A 15,019-nucleotide genomic window follows, 5' to 3' on the forward strand; every position below is an offset into this window, starting at 1 on the left:
GATAACATCCGCAGTACAGATAAGTAAACAGCCAGGTGTCTTTTAATCTCGTCTTCAAAGTCTCTCCAATCTCTGCCTCAGTATTACCCATATTGAGAGAAGAACCTTCTTTGAAAAAAGATGAAGGAGAAGGAAGAAGAAGATGGAGGAGATGAACGAAAAGAAGAAGGAGAAGAAGAGAGAAGAGATGAAAAGAAAGAAAAATGAGCAAAAGAGGGAGAAGGAAAAGCACCAGGATGGATCTGGTGCTGGGAAGACTAAGAAAGAAAGGCGGAGGGAGGCGCCAGTGAACGAAGAGAGGAAGAAGCAGGGGCATTTAGTCCCTGCCTCGATCCTGACTCCCAACACACTGGAGCCATATTAGGTATGCTTATGAGAGCGCGGTTGGTACTGATGATGGGTGTTCTCGACTCAGTCACGCCGAAAGTTTGACGTGACGAGTCCTTACTTCGGATTTTGGCTGAAAGGAAGGTAAGACGAATCTTAAGTCTCCGCCATCCTTGCCCTGACCGAGTCATTTCGAGTTTTATTAGAACATGACGCTTTGAGGAGGGGTATGGTTTCTTCATCATTTGTTATGGTGAATGTACTGTGATTTAGTGTATAACTACTGGGTTAAGTAAACGCTAAGGGAGGCAAAGGGTTTCAAATATCAGAAAAATAAAAGGGTCTCTGCACGAAAGTGATAGCCTCCTACTTGTCTTCTTATAGGAAGGGCAAAATGGAAGACATTAAATTCGTTCAGGTTTCCAAAAGAATCTGAAAACGAAGATGTGTCCGTTCCATTTCTCCGCCTCGTCAGATGAACAGTCGAATGTAAATGAGTCTCGTAAAGGGAAGTCATTAAAAGCGTGTTTTGAATAATCAAACGACGAGAGCGCGTCAGGAGTAAAATCAAAAAACGCCTCATAGATCAGTATATTTCTTGGACAGACGGAAAACCGTCAGCATTAATGAAGGGCCGAATTAAAAGAGCCATAATAAAAACTCGGCATTAGCAAAACCCCCTTTCCAACTAAGAGGTTGGACAGCCGAGTTTTGAGGGGTTATTGTGGGGCCCAAATGGTTGATGGGCCAGGCCCATCTACCCGGCGAGAATCCAAAGGCCCAAGCCAAGGAGGGCTATGGCCCAAACTCGACAAGATAGCCTATGGATACCGCCGAGGGCAATTCAGTCCTCGGCAGACCCAAAGTCCCCCCAGAAAGAGGGGTAAAAACGGTATAGGACGAAAACTTGGAAGAAAGATCTAAAATATCCAGGGAAAGCTGCCCTTACTGCCATTCAATACTTTTAACCTGATATAGCCGCATTCTTTGGCTTTTACAACCACCCCCAACGACTTTGGGTATGGGCTGATGGGACAAATATCAGCCTTGGAAATGTTGACCCTATACGTGAACGAAGGACAGTGAACAGAGGCGAGTATAAAAGGAAAAATCAGTAACCTAGAAGGGAGGCTGGGAAAAATGACCAAAAACCAGAGCCTCCCAGCCCACCTCCAGGAGAAAGACTCCATGAGTGAGGATAACCTAGACACGCACGAATACCACGAAAAACCCACCGCCTGGCGATCAAGGCCTAGCCTTTTAAACCCACGCTCTACAAATGGTATTGTTTGGGGCTTTTTACATGGCGCGAACCCGATACTGTTACAGTCTGTCGCGAATCGTGTCCTTACAGGGGGTATTTTGGTCATTTTATAGTTTTAGGGGCGTATTTTGGTCATTTTTTGGTTTCTAGACTATGTTGATAAATTTTTAGGCTTCAGGGTTATTTTGGCCATTTTTTAGGTTTCGAGGGTATTTTTGTCATTTTTAGGTTTCGGGGGTATTTTTGTCATTTTTTAGGTTTTGGGGTTATTTTGGTTATTTTTTTTGGATTTTGGGGTTATTTTGGCCACTTTTTAGGTTTTAGAGGGATTTTGGTAATTTTTAGGTTTTGGCGGTATTTTGGTAATTTTTTGGGTTTTTGGGGTTATTTTGGTCATTTTTTGGGTTTTAGGGGGTATTTTTGGTAATTTTTGGGTTTTGGGGCGTATTTAGGTCATTTTGTAGGTTCTGGGGTTATTTTTGTAATTTTTTGGTTTTGGGGGTGTTTTGGTTATTTTTGGGGTGTTGGGGGGTATTTTGGTAATTTTTAGGTTTCGAGGGTATTTTGGTCATTTTTTAGTTTTGGGGGTTATTTTGGTCATTTTGTAGGTTTTGGGGGGTATTTTGGTCATTTTTTGGGGTTTGGGGGATATTTTGGTAATTTTCTTGGGTTTGGGGGTATTTTGGTAATTTCCAGTTTTGGGGGGTATTTTGGTCATTTTTTAGGTTTTGGGGGTATTTTGGTAATTTTGTAGGTTTTGGGGTTATTTTGGTAATTTTTAGGTTTTGTGAGTATTTTGGTCATTTTGTAGGTTTATCTTGGTATTTTTTTTTAGGTTTTAGGGATATTTTGATCATTTTTAGGTTTATGTGTTATTTTGGTCATTTTTTAGGTTGTGAGAGTATTTTGGTAATTTTAGTAGTTTTGAGGCATTTTAGCGTTGGGTGATTTGTAAAAATAATAGTTGGATCATAATTGGGTAACCAATTAAAACTCAATAAATATTAATGTTAATTGAATTTAATTAAGTTAATAACTATTTAATCTAATTAATAATTAGATGGATTTAGGTCTCATTTAAATGAACGGATTTAGATAGACAAAAGGATTTGGATTGATTTTATCACCTCTACTTCATTCTTATTATCCGTCAGTCACTTTTAATGGGAGTCACATTATTTACACTTGTTTGGCTTTATTTTGGCTCCTTACTTTTCATCACCTATCACTCAAAAAAGTGAATGAGAATGGTGGAAAATGGAAACACAATTTTGTTGTTTCCGGATCATATATGGGTGATGGTGGCAAACTTATAATTAACTAAAGCCAAGTGGATCCCAAGAGAAGGTCAAGTCCCATCTAATGCAGAGCTAGCGCAGAGAAATTATTGTCACCAACGGTCACAGCACCGTTCCCATTTCAGCTTTAATTGATTCGCCTTATTCACTCTCATTTCCTCTCTTCAACTTTCACAGCTCTGTTCAGACTCACATTATTTGTACTTGGTTTGGCTTTGTTTTGATTTTTCACTTCTCATCACCTATCACTCAAAAAAGTGAGTGAGAGTGAAGGAAAATGGGAACACAATTTTTGTTGTTTCCGGATCATATATGGGGGTGATGGTCGCAAACTTATAATTAACTAAAGCCAAGTGGGTTCCAAGAGAACGTCAAGTCCCATCCCATGCAGAGCACGCGCAGAGAAATTATTGTCACCAATGGACACAGCACTGTTCCCATTTCAGCTTTAATTGATTCGCCTTATTCACTCTCATTTCCTCTCTTCAACTTTCACAGCTCTGTTCAGCTTCCGAATTTATTGACTTCTTTGTTGATAGGTGATATGCATTCATACTACACGTTTTAGCCTAATGTATGATTTCATTGGCATTTATGAACTGTCAAGAAAGGGCGAGGAACTACACCTAAAGTTACCAAATACATGCTAGCCGAAATGTATAACTTCATTGGCAATAAATGCTTGGCCATTTTTGTTGAGTTGATATGTTTCATGTTGGTGATATTTTGGCTGAAGGTTTGGCTATAAATAGAGGTGGAGCAAATGAGAACCGTGTGTGTGAGCAAGAGATAGTTCCTGCGTGATACAGAGAGAAAGCAAAAGAATTTCTTCTGTGTGTCTGCACCAAAGTGTAGGAAGAGATAGTTCGAGACAGAGAGAAAGCAAAAGAACTTCTTGTGTGTGTGCACCGAAGTGTAGGTAGATAGTGTCTTGCAACTTTTGTCTCTCTATTTATTTGTGAGAGGACCAAGGTGTATTTAGGGTTTGGGCTGGTGTGGGAGTATCTTCAAGTTATTGTTATATTCTCTACAGTTGTAGTGAAAATATATTCTATCGTCTCTGGACGTAAGCATATTGATGAACCGCGTAAATTGCTTGTGTCGTATCTTTTCTCTCACTTCTTTAACCTTGTGTTAACAGATTAATTCACCTAATTCTCACAACGTAAGTTTAACTGATATTGCTCTGTTCTTCACGCATCTGGGTCCGGTTTTAGTTTTTTTTTTTTTCTTTGCCGAAGCTGGTTCTCATTGCTAACAAATAATTTTTACTCTTTGTTGTTGGTTTATTTTCAGATCTGCTTCCTATTAACCGATCTTCTACATTCCTTCAGTTGGGGACAGTGTTTTGTTGTGGAAAGAGCGTGAAGAGGAGAGAGAGAAACAACGCGGGTTGGCTTGGTGACCGTTCCGTACACCTGATTAGTAATTAATTTTTGTGGGACTCAGTGAGTGCCATAAAGGTGAGTGTTTGAATTGAAAAACCCACTAAGATATCCTACCCAAACAACTCAACTCGCTCAACATCTTCTTCCAACCCCTAATCCCGCCGAACAAATAGTAAAGTTTCCCTTTCAATCTCAGGTTTCGCACATCTATTCAAATTCATATTTTCAATTTTTGGATAATATTACACATTTTTTATTTACATATATTTTCATACATTTTTTTTTAACACTTTTTTCAAATTTCAAGTACATATTATACCCGTTTCTCAAAAAAAAAAAAAAAAAAAAAAAAAAAAAGTACATATTATACCCACTCAGATTCTCAGGTCCCATCTAACCATTTTTCTCTATTCTTTTACCCTCAGTCACGTAAATTTTCTTTTGCCCTTAGTCACGTAAATTTTTTTTCCATACCGTAATCCCGCCGCGCAAACAGTAATTTCCCTCTCAAATTCTCAATCTTAGGCTCCTAGTCTCACCTATGGCCTAACCTTCTACTCTTTAAGAACACAAACCCTTAGTCTCACACTCTCATCATGACTCATCTCTGATTCATCTCTGATTCTCAGTCTCTCTCTTACAAAGAAAGACTTTCCTATCGGTTAGTCTCTTTATCATTCCGTTCTCCATCGTGGCTCTTACCACTATATAGTTCCGTCTTTTCAAAAAGCTCTATCGCGTTAAATTTCAGGTTCTTCGCATTACAAAAAGTTGCTTTTAAAAGTCTCATCAAACGCATAATTTATTTATTTGGATTCAAAAAGCATTTTTTGCCTCGGGAAAGTGCAATCCAACGGGCACTAAGAAAACGCGCATTCTCTTCACGAGCTAAACTCAACTTTTTCTGAAAAGTTCCTCTTTTGCTTCCACCAATCAAGCACTCAACTCACTCAATCACATTCATTTTCTTCTAACCCCTAATCCTGCCGAACAAGTAGTAAAGTTTCCCTCCCAATCTCAAGATCCGTTTAGAACACCACTCAAACACATAACTTCAATTTTTAAACAGTATTATACTATTTTTACCCTTTTTCCCCCCGCATGTGTTTTCATACGTGTTTTTAAACACATTTCAGTTTTTAAGTGCATGTTTCAAATACCCACTCAGATTCTCAGGCTTCCACCTAACCATTTTTCTCTATTCTTTTGTCTTCAGTCTCGTAAATATTTTTTCCATACCCTAATCCTGCCGAGCGAACAGCAGTTTTTCCCTCTCCAATTCTTAATCTTAGGCTCCTAGTCCCACCTATGACCTAACCTTCTACTTTTTAAGAACACAAGCTCTCAGTCTTACACTCTCATCAAGACTCATCTGATTCTCACAAAGAAAGACTTTCCTCTCAGTCAGTCTCCTTATCATCTCTGTTCTCTGTCTTTGGTAACCCTAGCCCTAATTTTTTGGTTTTATTTTGAATTCACTGAATGTTTCTTGTCGATTCTAATATTAGTTTTGTTTTGTTTTTTTGTCTTGTTTTGTTTTGTTACGTTTTTTTTTTTCCGTTATTTTCTTGTAATTTCAGGGGTGATTTAAGAGATTCAGCTTACTATTTATAATATATTTTTTAGAGTTCACCAATGTTTGATATTTTTTTCTATGCTGTTTGATTTTGTTTGAAGGGTTCAAAGATTGTAAATTTATTTGTTGATCATCCTATTGATTGATTATGTTATTGTGATTTTAGTTTATTATATCATGCTGTTGATTGATTACACTGTAGTGATTTTAGTTTATTTTATCATGCTATTATGGTTCCAGTTGATTATCTTGTAGTTGTGATTATAGCACCGAGTAAGCTGTGTGTATGGTTTTTGTTTACTAATATGTTGTTGAAATTAGTGTGTGACCCTGTGTTTTAGTTAAAGGTTACTTAGAATAGTAATTTTTAAAAATCAAGTGCATATAACTGAACGTACCGCCCTGAGCTGGTAAGCTTAACCGCATCTTGTGTAGACCGGTTCTTACCTTCCATAAGTGAGGTGCGGTCAAGCATTGGGTGAAACCGCACTCTATGGGCGTTCGTAAAAATCCTCTCCAAAACCGACCGAACCGAACCATGTACACCCTTAATTGCTTTGTCATTTGTTTATTGGCACAAGAATTACAAACCCAAAATTGTGCCTTCATGGTTCAATTGATCCAGAGCTCTCTCTCCCTCTCTCTCTCTCTCTCTCTCTGAAATTCACTGAAATTCATTGCAAATCTGGGTTTTCTTTGGTTTATTCTCTAATGTTTTTTGATGATGAAATTATGGGTTTAATTTTCTGGGTTAGTTTGCTGAAAGTAGGATAGTGAATTTGAGACATTATAAGTAAGGGCAAAGAGGGAAAATATGTAATGTATTTATGCTTGTGTTTTCTCGTGTTTTCCTCTTAAATCAAGAAGATTGATTTTTGGTAGGACTGGGGAGAAAACACCTAACTCATCAAAATCCATTCCCTTTCACCTATTAACCAAACAACCAAAAAATAATTTTCTCCCCACTTTTCTCTTCTTCATTTTCAATCCACCCTAATAGAAAGAAAATTATAGAGTAAGAAGCTAGTGGAGCTAGATGATGCCGTTTGTAAAGACAGAAAATAAAAAAATGGGAAAAGTTAACCGATACCCTAAGAGTATTGGTTTTTTGGGATTTTTTATGGAAAAAGAAAAGAACAATTAATTGTTTTACAGTTTTGTATTTTTATCTTAGAACTGGTATTTTTATCAAAATTTTTCCAAAATGGTCAATTAATAAATGCTAGTTAGAAGCGGTTGTGTGCGTGAGAGAAATTTAGGAATATTTTGAATGGGATTGGACTTCTGTGTTTGGTATCTTCTTGCTATTTTTAGTATCTTATGCTTTTGGTAAAGGGACTGCTAACTAAATTGACACCTCCCATGCACAAAATGCTTAGGGATTTAGGAGGGAAAGCGATCGAGCTTTGGGGTTTTAGTAGCATATTGTAATTATTTTTTCAAATAAAAAGATTTTATGCGTTTGAGATTGATCTTCTTTTTTCATTACTGATTTGGAGATTTTTAACAATGGGGTTCATGATGTTAATTGGATTTGATTTTATGTAATGATTATGTGAGAGTTTTTACTGCTCTTTAAGAAGGTCTTGCGTGCTTGTAAGTTGAAAACTTTATAAATTGGTCGCTATTCTTGGATGCCTAGCCAATTTGTAGGGTTGGTGGTGTGACAACTGCACCTTTTATTTTTGAAGGAAAATGATCCAAAATCTATTGAAACTAGGTGTGAAGTATTCTTTTTTCCCTTTAGGGCATCTGTAGCAGGTGGTGCAAAAATTATGTCTTTTTGCTAAACTAAATACCTACTTTATTATTTTGTCACATCATTTTATAACATCTCATTTATCAGTTATTTTATAATTCAATTCTATACATTAAAATAGTATTTACCGCACGTTAAAATACATTATTTTGGTTTACCAAAATGATATATGTGCCAAATATATGCAACATATGCAACATCTATTATGGGTGCTCTTAGCTAAAACTAGGTAATGAGTGAAGTGTTTGGCAAATATTGAAAGAAAAAATCCATACATATATTTTCCGAAAGTGAGCTGTGAATAGAAAGAAAATTGTAGAGTGAGAAGTGGATTAGAATCGGGTATAATACCCCCCTCTCCTCGCACAAACGTTTTTACCATTTTTACTTATTTACTGTTTTCACTTTTATTTTTATTTAAGGGTTTAAATAGAAAGTTGTCTTTTCCAACCCTTAATCTCCACCATTGATAGCTATTGCATCAAGTGCAATATTCCTGATCTCAATTTAAGAGAAGCTTGTAGAGGCAGGCAGTGCTGGCTGTAAAGATAGAAGAAAAAAAATATAGTTAGAAGAAAATGATGACCTATGAGGATTTTAAATTTTTTACCGAAATCTAAAGTCGAACCCTCATATCTTTATGGGACCCTTGTTGTGGAAATCTAAGTCGAACCCTCGACCTTGACTTAATCTCTCTCTAAAACGAAATTTCCTTCCACAAATAGGAAACCAAGACTATTGGTTCGGTTTTAGATCATTTCTCGATAACCTTGACTTACTAACTTAATTTATCCTTAAAAATATTTTTGTACCACTTGATCACAAATCATCTTAGTTCACAACCAAACAGCAATAAATCAACTAATCCCAAAACCGAATAACAGGACAGATCATAAATCTCTCTCTCTCTCTCTCTTTTTGTCATAAATCTCATCTTAATACTCTTCTCTATTTGACTACTTCTGTATCTTCAACTCTAAAAATTAAGTGAGCGATTGTGGAGTGTGGGTGTCTCTCTTTATTAGAAATTTATATTATATTTGTGTGAGTTTGTCTTTGATAATGATTGTGTGTTATTTTTTGTAGTGTTATTTAGGTGAATTGTGAAGTATGTGAATATGTGCATATACAATATAAATATTGTAGAACTTTGTATAATTTAATAGTAAAGTGAGTGATTATTTAAGTATTTGATTAGTTAAGTAGACACATTGTTTTTAGATAAACGGTTAAGTGGACACTAAGTAACTGTTTATCACTTATGCATGGAAGTGTAATTTTGTGGTCAATAATTAATAGTGTCAATAGGTTGATTAGTTTTGTCATTTTGTTTAAAATATTGTGGTAAAAACAAAGACAAATAGATAATGATAACTGTTTAAAAATAAAAATGTTGCACAAAATTAAAAAATAAAATGGTCATACAGCCATTTTGACAATAAATAACAAGAAGATAATAAATAATCATGAAACATGTTCAAAATATAAAAATTCCTAGAAGAAAATTATAAAATATTGTAAAATATCACGCATTTGCTTTTTATTTTATTTATTTATTTTTTGTAGATAACTTTAAATTCTATTTATCTTTTTACTAAATTTTGTGTAATTAAAGTGTTTTAATGACTTTGAAAAAAAATTCCCAATCGCTAAATCTGGTATCTAGCTCCTGCAGGTTACATAATTACTCCATCATTTTCTTCTCTCCAGTTAGCTACTAACGGCCGAAATTTCCACTATTTTAGATCATATATTGCACGGAAACACCTGCCGTACTGTGTCAGCCTTCTGCATAATGGGCGAGAGAATTATTGATAGGTTGAACGATGTTGCCCGACAGGGAAATATTGAAGACGTTTACGGTTTAATTCAGGAGAATGTAATGCTTTTGGAGGAGATCGATAAGCTACCATTTGTTGATACTCCTTTACACGTAGCTGCATCTGCTGGGGGTCCACAACACATCCGATTTGCTATCGAGATGATGAGATTAAAGCCCTCATTTGCCAGGAAGCCAGATCTAAATGGGTATAGCCCAATTCACCTTGCTCTACAAGGAGGGCATACCCAGATGGTGCGTCGGCTTCTACAAGTAGATGGAGACCTTGTCCGTGTAAAAGGAAAGGAGGGCAGAACTCCTTTGCATGATGTTGCTGCAGCAGCAGCAACAGAGCAGCGACTTGCTTTAATGGACAAATTTCTATCAGACTGTCCTAATTCTATTGAAGATGTGACGATTCAAAACCAAACTGCTCTGCATATTGCCCTCCTGGAAAACAAGAAATTGGATGCTTTTAAACGCTTGGTAAAATGGCTTCGTAAAAACAAGTCTGAAAATGCCAGGGAGATACTGAACCGGCAGGATGGGGAAGGCAATACTGTATTGCACGTGGCAGTATCCAAAAACGAAACCGAGGTAAGCTCTCTCCTTTCCTCAATTATTTACATACTAAAGAAACACGGGTGCTGTGAATGTCTTGTACGAATAAAAAAAATCCTAATGCGTTTGTATCACCACAATATGCAGGCTGTGAGGGAGTTACTAAATTGTGGGGTTAATTTAAACGCTCGGAATTTAGAAGGTCATACAGCACAGGACATATTGCAAGAACGAAGTCAAGTAAACAACAGCGAGATCAGAGATATGCTATGCTATGCTGGTGTTTTATCTTGTTCGTGTTTATTTCTTCCTTATGTTAATTGTTATGAATATCGCTTAAGGAAACCCATAGTCTTATTTTATGAGAGATCACGAATACTCAGGAACACTGTCTTATTTGTTGAGAGATTGCGACTACTCATAGAAACTGCTCGTGAAGGGTCGAGAATATCGAACGATGACCGCAATGCGCTTTTGGTGGTTGCTGCACTGCTTATAACAATCACCTATCAAGTAGTACTCAGCCCTCCTGGGGGACTTTGGCAAGATGAGGAGCGTAGCAGTATTTCACCAGGTCCAGCACAAGAACCAGCATCTGAAATTGCGCACTACGCAGGGACAGCCATTCTCGATTCAACAGGGCTTCAGGTCTCTTTTGATAAAGTCGCAATGATAAATTATTTCACTTTTACGCTCTCAGCTATAATGACTTTTCTACTGCTTCCAAGCGGGTACATTAGTGCGCTGTTCAGAATGGCTCTAGTCCAATTGTGGGTCTCCTATTATTATTCCTGGGGAGTCATAATTGAAGAGACTTGGTCGGCGTGGCATAACTGTCTTTATGTTACCGGGCTATGTTTTGGTTTGGTCTTCTTAGTTTTCTTTGGCAGACTTTTCTGTGGCGGCAGAATAAAGTCCCTGAATCTTCACTGGATCTTATCTTTTGTTTATGCGTATTTAATGTTGAAGACCGTAACCCGGTCAACGTAACCCGGTTGTAATTTGTACCCTAATTCTAGTTTGTTTGGCAAAATATGATTAATTCGAATGTTTAATTTTATGAGATTATTTGTGCTTGAACTTATTAATTATGCAAAAAAGAAAGGAAAAAACAATGGAAGTGATGATGTCTTGTGAGTTGTACAATATCATCTAGTGCCCTAACAGTAATGCTGAATGTTCAAATATTCAGAAAAAAAATACTTATAAACGTTCAGACTCTCAAATTATAAATTATCAATTCAAGCTTATAATCAAACAATGTATGTGGAGAATATGAACATAAACTAAAACAGAATTGATAAAACAATCTAAATCAAATAAAATCACAACTACGACAGAAATTAAATGGCAAAAGATGCAAACACTTGACAACACATCGATGTGTTATCGAAGGAGAAACTGACGTTCTCGGCATAAAATTTCTCCACCGCCGTCTAATTATTTTCAAACAATGTATGTAGGGAATATGACATAAACTGAAACAGAATTGATAAAACAATCTAACCCAAATAAAATCATAATTATAGTATAAATTAAATGGGAAAAGATGCAAACACAAAGACAATACAGCGCGATGTGTTATCGAAAAGGAAATCGATATCCTCGACGTAAAATCTCTCTGTCGCCCTCCAAGTGGTCAAACTAGAGAATCAAGTTGGGATACATGAAAAACAGAAGATTCTCCAAGCCTATTATACCCAGTGTACTTAAGCCCTCCAAGTTTCTTACTTCAATGAGGTTGCGCCAACCTTTGTTTTCTTTAACTTACTGGATTCCGCTATAGCCCATAGCATCAACTAATATCAATTGGTTCCTTTCTAACTGCTTCTCAAACACCAAATAGCTTTCTCATAGATATGGGTATGGTGAGAAAATATTTTGGCTAATGTACATTTCAAGAATGTATCAATAGAGAGGGTGAAAGTAGAAGAATTTGGAGAATCAAAAGATGAAGATTGGGGATGAGTCAATTTTGTTTTTCTCTAGGGTTTCTCTCTTAAAATTCTCTCTAGAAACTCTCTAAATTTCGTAGGTATTGGGGTCTATATATAGTTGGGTGTGTATGGAATGCGAAGAGTCAGTTTTGTAACAAACAGAGTGTTTTGGCGACTTGGCCTCGCGACTTGACTAAGTCGCGAGTCTAAGTCATGAGCTAACTATCTAGCCAGCTTAGGACTTTTGTCCTGTAGTGTAACAGCTGGCGTGACTCTTCAGCTTCCCTGCATGCTTCACATGTGTGCCTGCTTTAACGACTTGTCAGCTGCGAGCTTGTCGCGAGATCCTGTCGCGATGCCCTACTGAGTTGCACACTTTTGAGCTTTCTTCACACTTTCTTAGACACTACCCTTACATAATTCTCATCTAAATACAAGGTTTCTAAATTACAAACAAATTTGGCACGGAATAAAGCCAACAAGATGGTTGATTAAATTCAACCTTACAATCTTCCCCTTTGGCTATTCTGTGACAAAACCCTAAAACAAACTCTAGACTTAGCATGTAAGTTGAGAACGGTTGAACAAAACTCACTCACACCTAACTCTAGAATCTGTGTAGCTCTTGAACTATAAGAACAAGTATCTCCTGAAAAACATTAATACAATATGATTATTGTATGCAGAAAACTTGTAATGCATATGGTGCAAGCATAATGCGACCATGCAAAATGGAATTAAGTAATAAATCATGGTTTGACCCAAAAATGAACAATTACTATAAATAGTGACCACAATGCTCATTCATACAAGGAATGAACATCCGGACATGCAAGTTAATAAGCTCAATGCAAAGTATCATTTGCATGTCCGACACTCAACCGATACAAAAACCAAAGTAATTGCATCAAGGATATAAAATCTAACAAAGTTGTACTTAAAGAAAATGCATAACATTTAACAACAAGTACTACGCTACAAAGCATGGGTACACACATGTACTGAATATAAACTTATATAAATAAACCAATGTACCACAGATTTCAACAGTACTAAAAACATCCATGAGTTTAAACCAAGAAATTAACTAAAGTGTTTAACATAGTATGTAGCAAACCCATAATTAAAAAATATCCAAAACATAACACCAAAACACATAAATAATATAAAGTAAACACTGCTAAAGTTAAGTTTTTGGCATGCTCCCCCTCATAATGGTACCTCCCCTCAAGAGCTACCCTCTAAAAATCTCCCCATTTTTGACCGGAATGGCCCAAGGGTTACTGCTGGGTGGTGAAACTATCAAACTTTGCTGAAAGTAGGTTCATTTGATCTTGGGGAGCAGCTAGCCTATCAGATTGCTCATTCTGGACATCTCTGAGCCCATCAATCCTCTCAAGGATGATCTGGAATGTATTTGAAGGTACAGCAGATGAAGATGAGGCTCTGCTCCTCTTTGCCACGGCCTTTTGAGCTTGAGGGTTGTCTTTTAGTCTTTGTCTCAGTCTCCTTTGGTTCACCTTCTTTTTGATCACCATCCTCTTCATCACACGGAAGACACTCTTATCCTTATAATGGTTACTGTGTTAATGGTTGAGGGAGTAGGCATGAGGCTGATATCTTGAGGGATTTCCACACCCTTTGCTTTAAATAGCCTCATAAGTAGGCTAGGGAAGATCAGCTTTGCCCTTGAATTTGTTTTGGTCTCATCAGCAATAATACAGAAAATTTGAGGACTTATATCAATGTAGGCGTTCTCCTTGAGCTCCATGAGGAAGATGACTCTAGCATTGTTGATTGTGGTCATCTTCTTTATTGGGTATAGGTTGAACATCATGATCACAATGAGGTATCTCATATCAGCTGCAAAGGCTGTGGTGTTGAGACATCTCCCCTCTCTAACTCCACCAATATGAGTTTGGACAGTCTTTATAGATAGCATCCAGGCCTTGTAGTGTGTGAAATCATGCTCGAAATCCTTAAACCCTGGCATCTCATCAATATCATCCAGGTCTATGGTAAACTCATGTCCTCGAATCCAGCAGCAATTGATCTCATCCTCTCTTAACACAACATTAGCATAGAACTCCCTAATCAGAGGTTCACATACTCCTGGCAGAACACTTAGTAACTTGTTCTAAACCCTGTCTTGAAGGCAACTAGGAATGAATGTGTCCCTCAAATCTACCAAATCCACAAATCTCTCCTAGATGATAGGTGCCTTCAAGTAGAACTGAGTGTATCTCTCAAAATGTTGAGGAGACCTGAACTTTGTATTATCCATCTTCAACCTTTTGTCACCCTTTTTGTCAATAGTCTTCTTCTTTGTAGGAGTCATCTGCAAAACACAGCAGCAAAGACCACAAAAACAGAGACCACAAAAATAGAGCACAATAGATGGAAACTCAAAAATTAGTAACAGGTTAGTATCACTGAAAAGAACATAGAATAATACCTAACAATCAGTCTATATTCAGTTCATAATCAACATGACATGAGATAACGTAAAACAAAAGAACACAGTACAGTTTTAACTCCAACTCTTAAGCATAACACAGTGTGACACTGTGCACAGAAACACAACGTGAACAACCTAGGGTACACAGCCAAACACATAAACGAATATGCACTAAGCAAACATTTTGAACCAAAGACACTCACAGACAGTGTGCATCACAAAATCCCTAAAAATTTAAGCACATGTCTATAAGACATATCTCAATGGGTATGATATGCTCAACACAAAACAGATCAATAAAGGTACTCAAGAATGAAAAAAAATCATGATAACAAGAATATCTAGCATCCTAAAAGCAAAATCAACAAAACCCAAACATCCAAACTCAACAAACACGAACCCAACCCCTATCCGAATCATCATATATCACAGATCTTAATAACAACTCACAAATCCAAGAAAACAAGGCTATGAACATGAAATATTTAGTGAGAATAAGAAAACCCATACCTTTTTCTTGAAGGTTGAAGTAGAAATGATGAACAACAATGGTGGTTTTTGTGAGAAACATGGTGGGTTTGAGAAAGGTATAAATGAGGAAGACAATGAACAGTCACAAAAGTTCGAGAGAA

The 15,019-nt window shown here is 36.8% G+C and overlaps 1 protein-coding gene across 4 annotated transcripts; it reads left to right on the forward strand.

The window, feature by feature from the left end:
* Positions 1-3,309: 3,309 nt before the first annotated feature.
* Positions 3,310-11,015, forward strand: LOC115977619 (ankyrin repeat-containing protein BDA1-like). 4 transcript variants are annotated; one of them, XM_031099612.1, is made up of 5 exons: positions 3,896-4,054; positions 4,186-4,352; positions 9,358-10,028; positions 10,140-10,284; positions 10,376-11,015. In XM_031099612.1, coding segments are annotated over exons 3-5 (768 nt in total). In that variant the 5' UTR covers positions 3,896-4,054; positions 4,186-4,352; positions 9,358-9,407; the 3' UTR covers positions 10,378-11,015. The 4 variants fall into 4 exon arrangements, with proteins under 4 accessions (XP_030955453.1, XP_030955462.1, XP_030955472.1 ...); XM_031099593.1 differs by lacking the exon at positions 3,896-4,054 and adding an exon at positions 3,310-3,808 and having other exon boundaries at positions 10,140-11,015; XM_031099602.1 differs by lacking the exon at positions 3,896-4,054 and adding an exon at positions 3,310-3,428 and having other exon boundaries at positions 4,224-4,352; positions 10,140-11,015.
* The last annotated feature ends 4,004 nt before the right edge of the window (positions 11,016-15,019 follow it).

This window comes from Quercus lobata, chromosome 1 (assembly GCF_001633185.2).
Source record: "Quercus lobata isolate SW786 chromosome 1, ValleyOak3.0 Primary Assembly, whole genome shotgun sequence".
Taxonomy (NCBI): domain Eukaryota; kingdom Viridiplantae; phylum Streptophyta; class Magnoliopsida; order Fagales; family Fagaceae; genus Quercus; species Quercus lobata.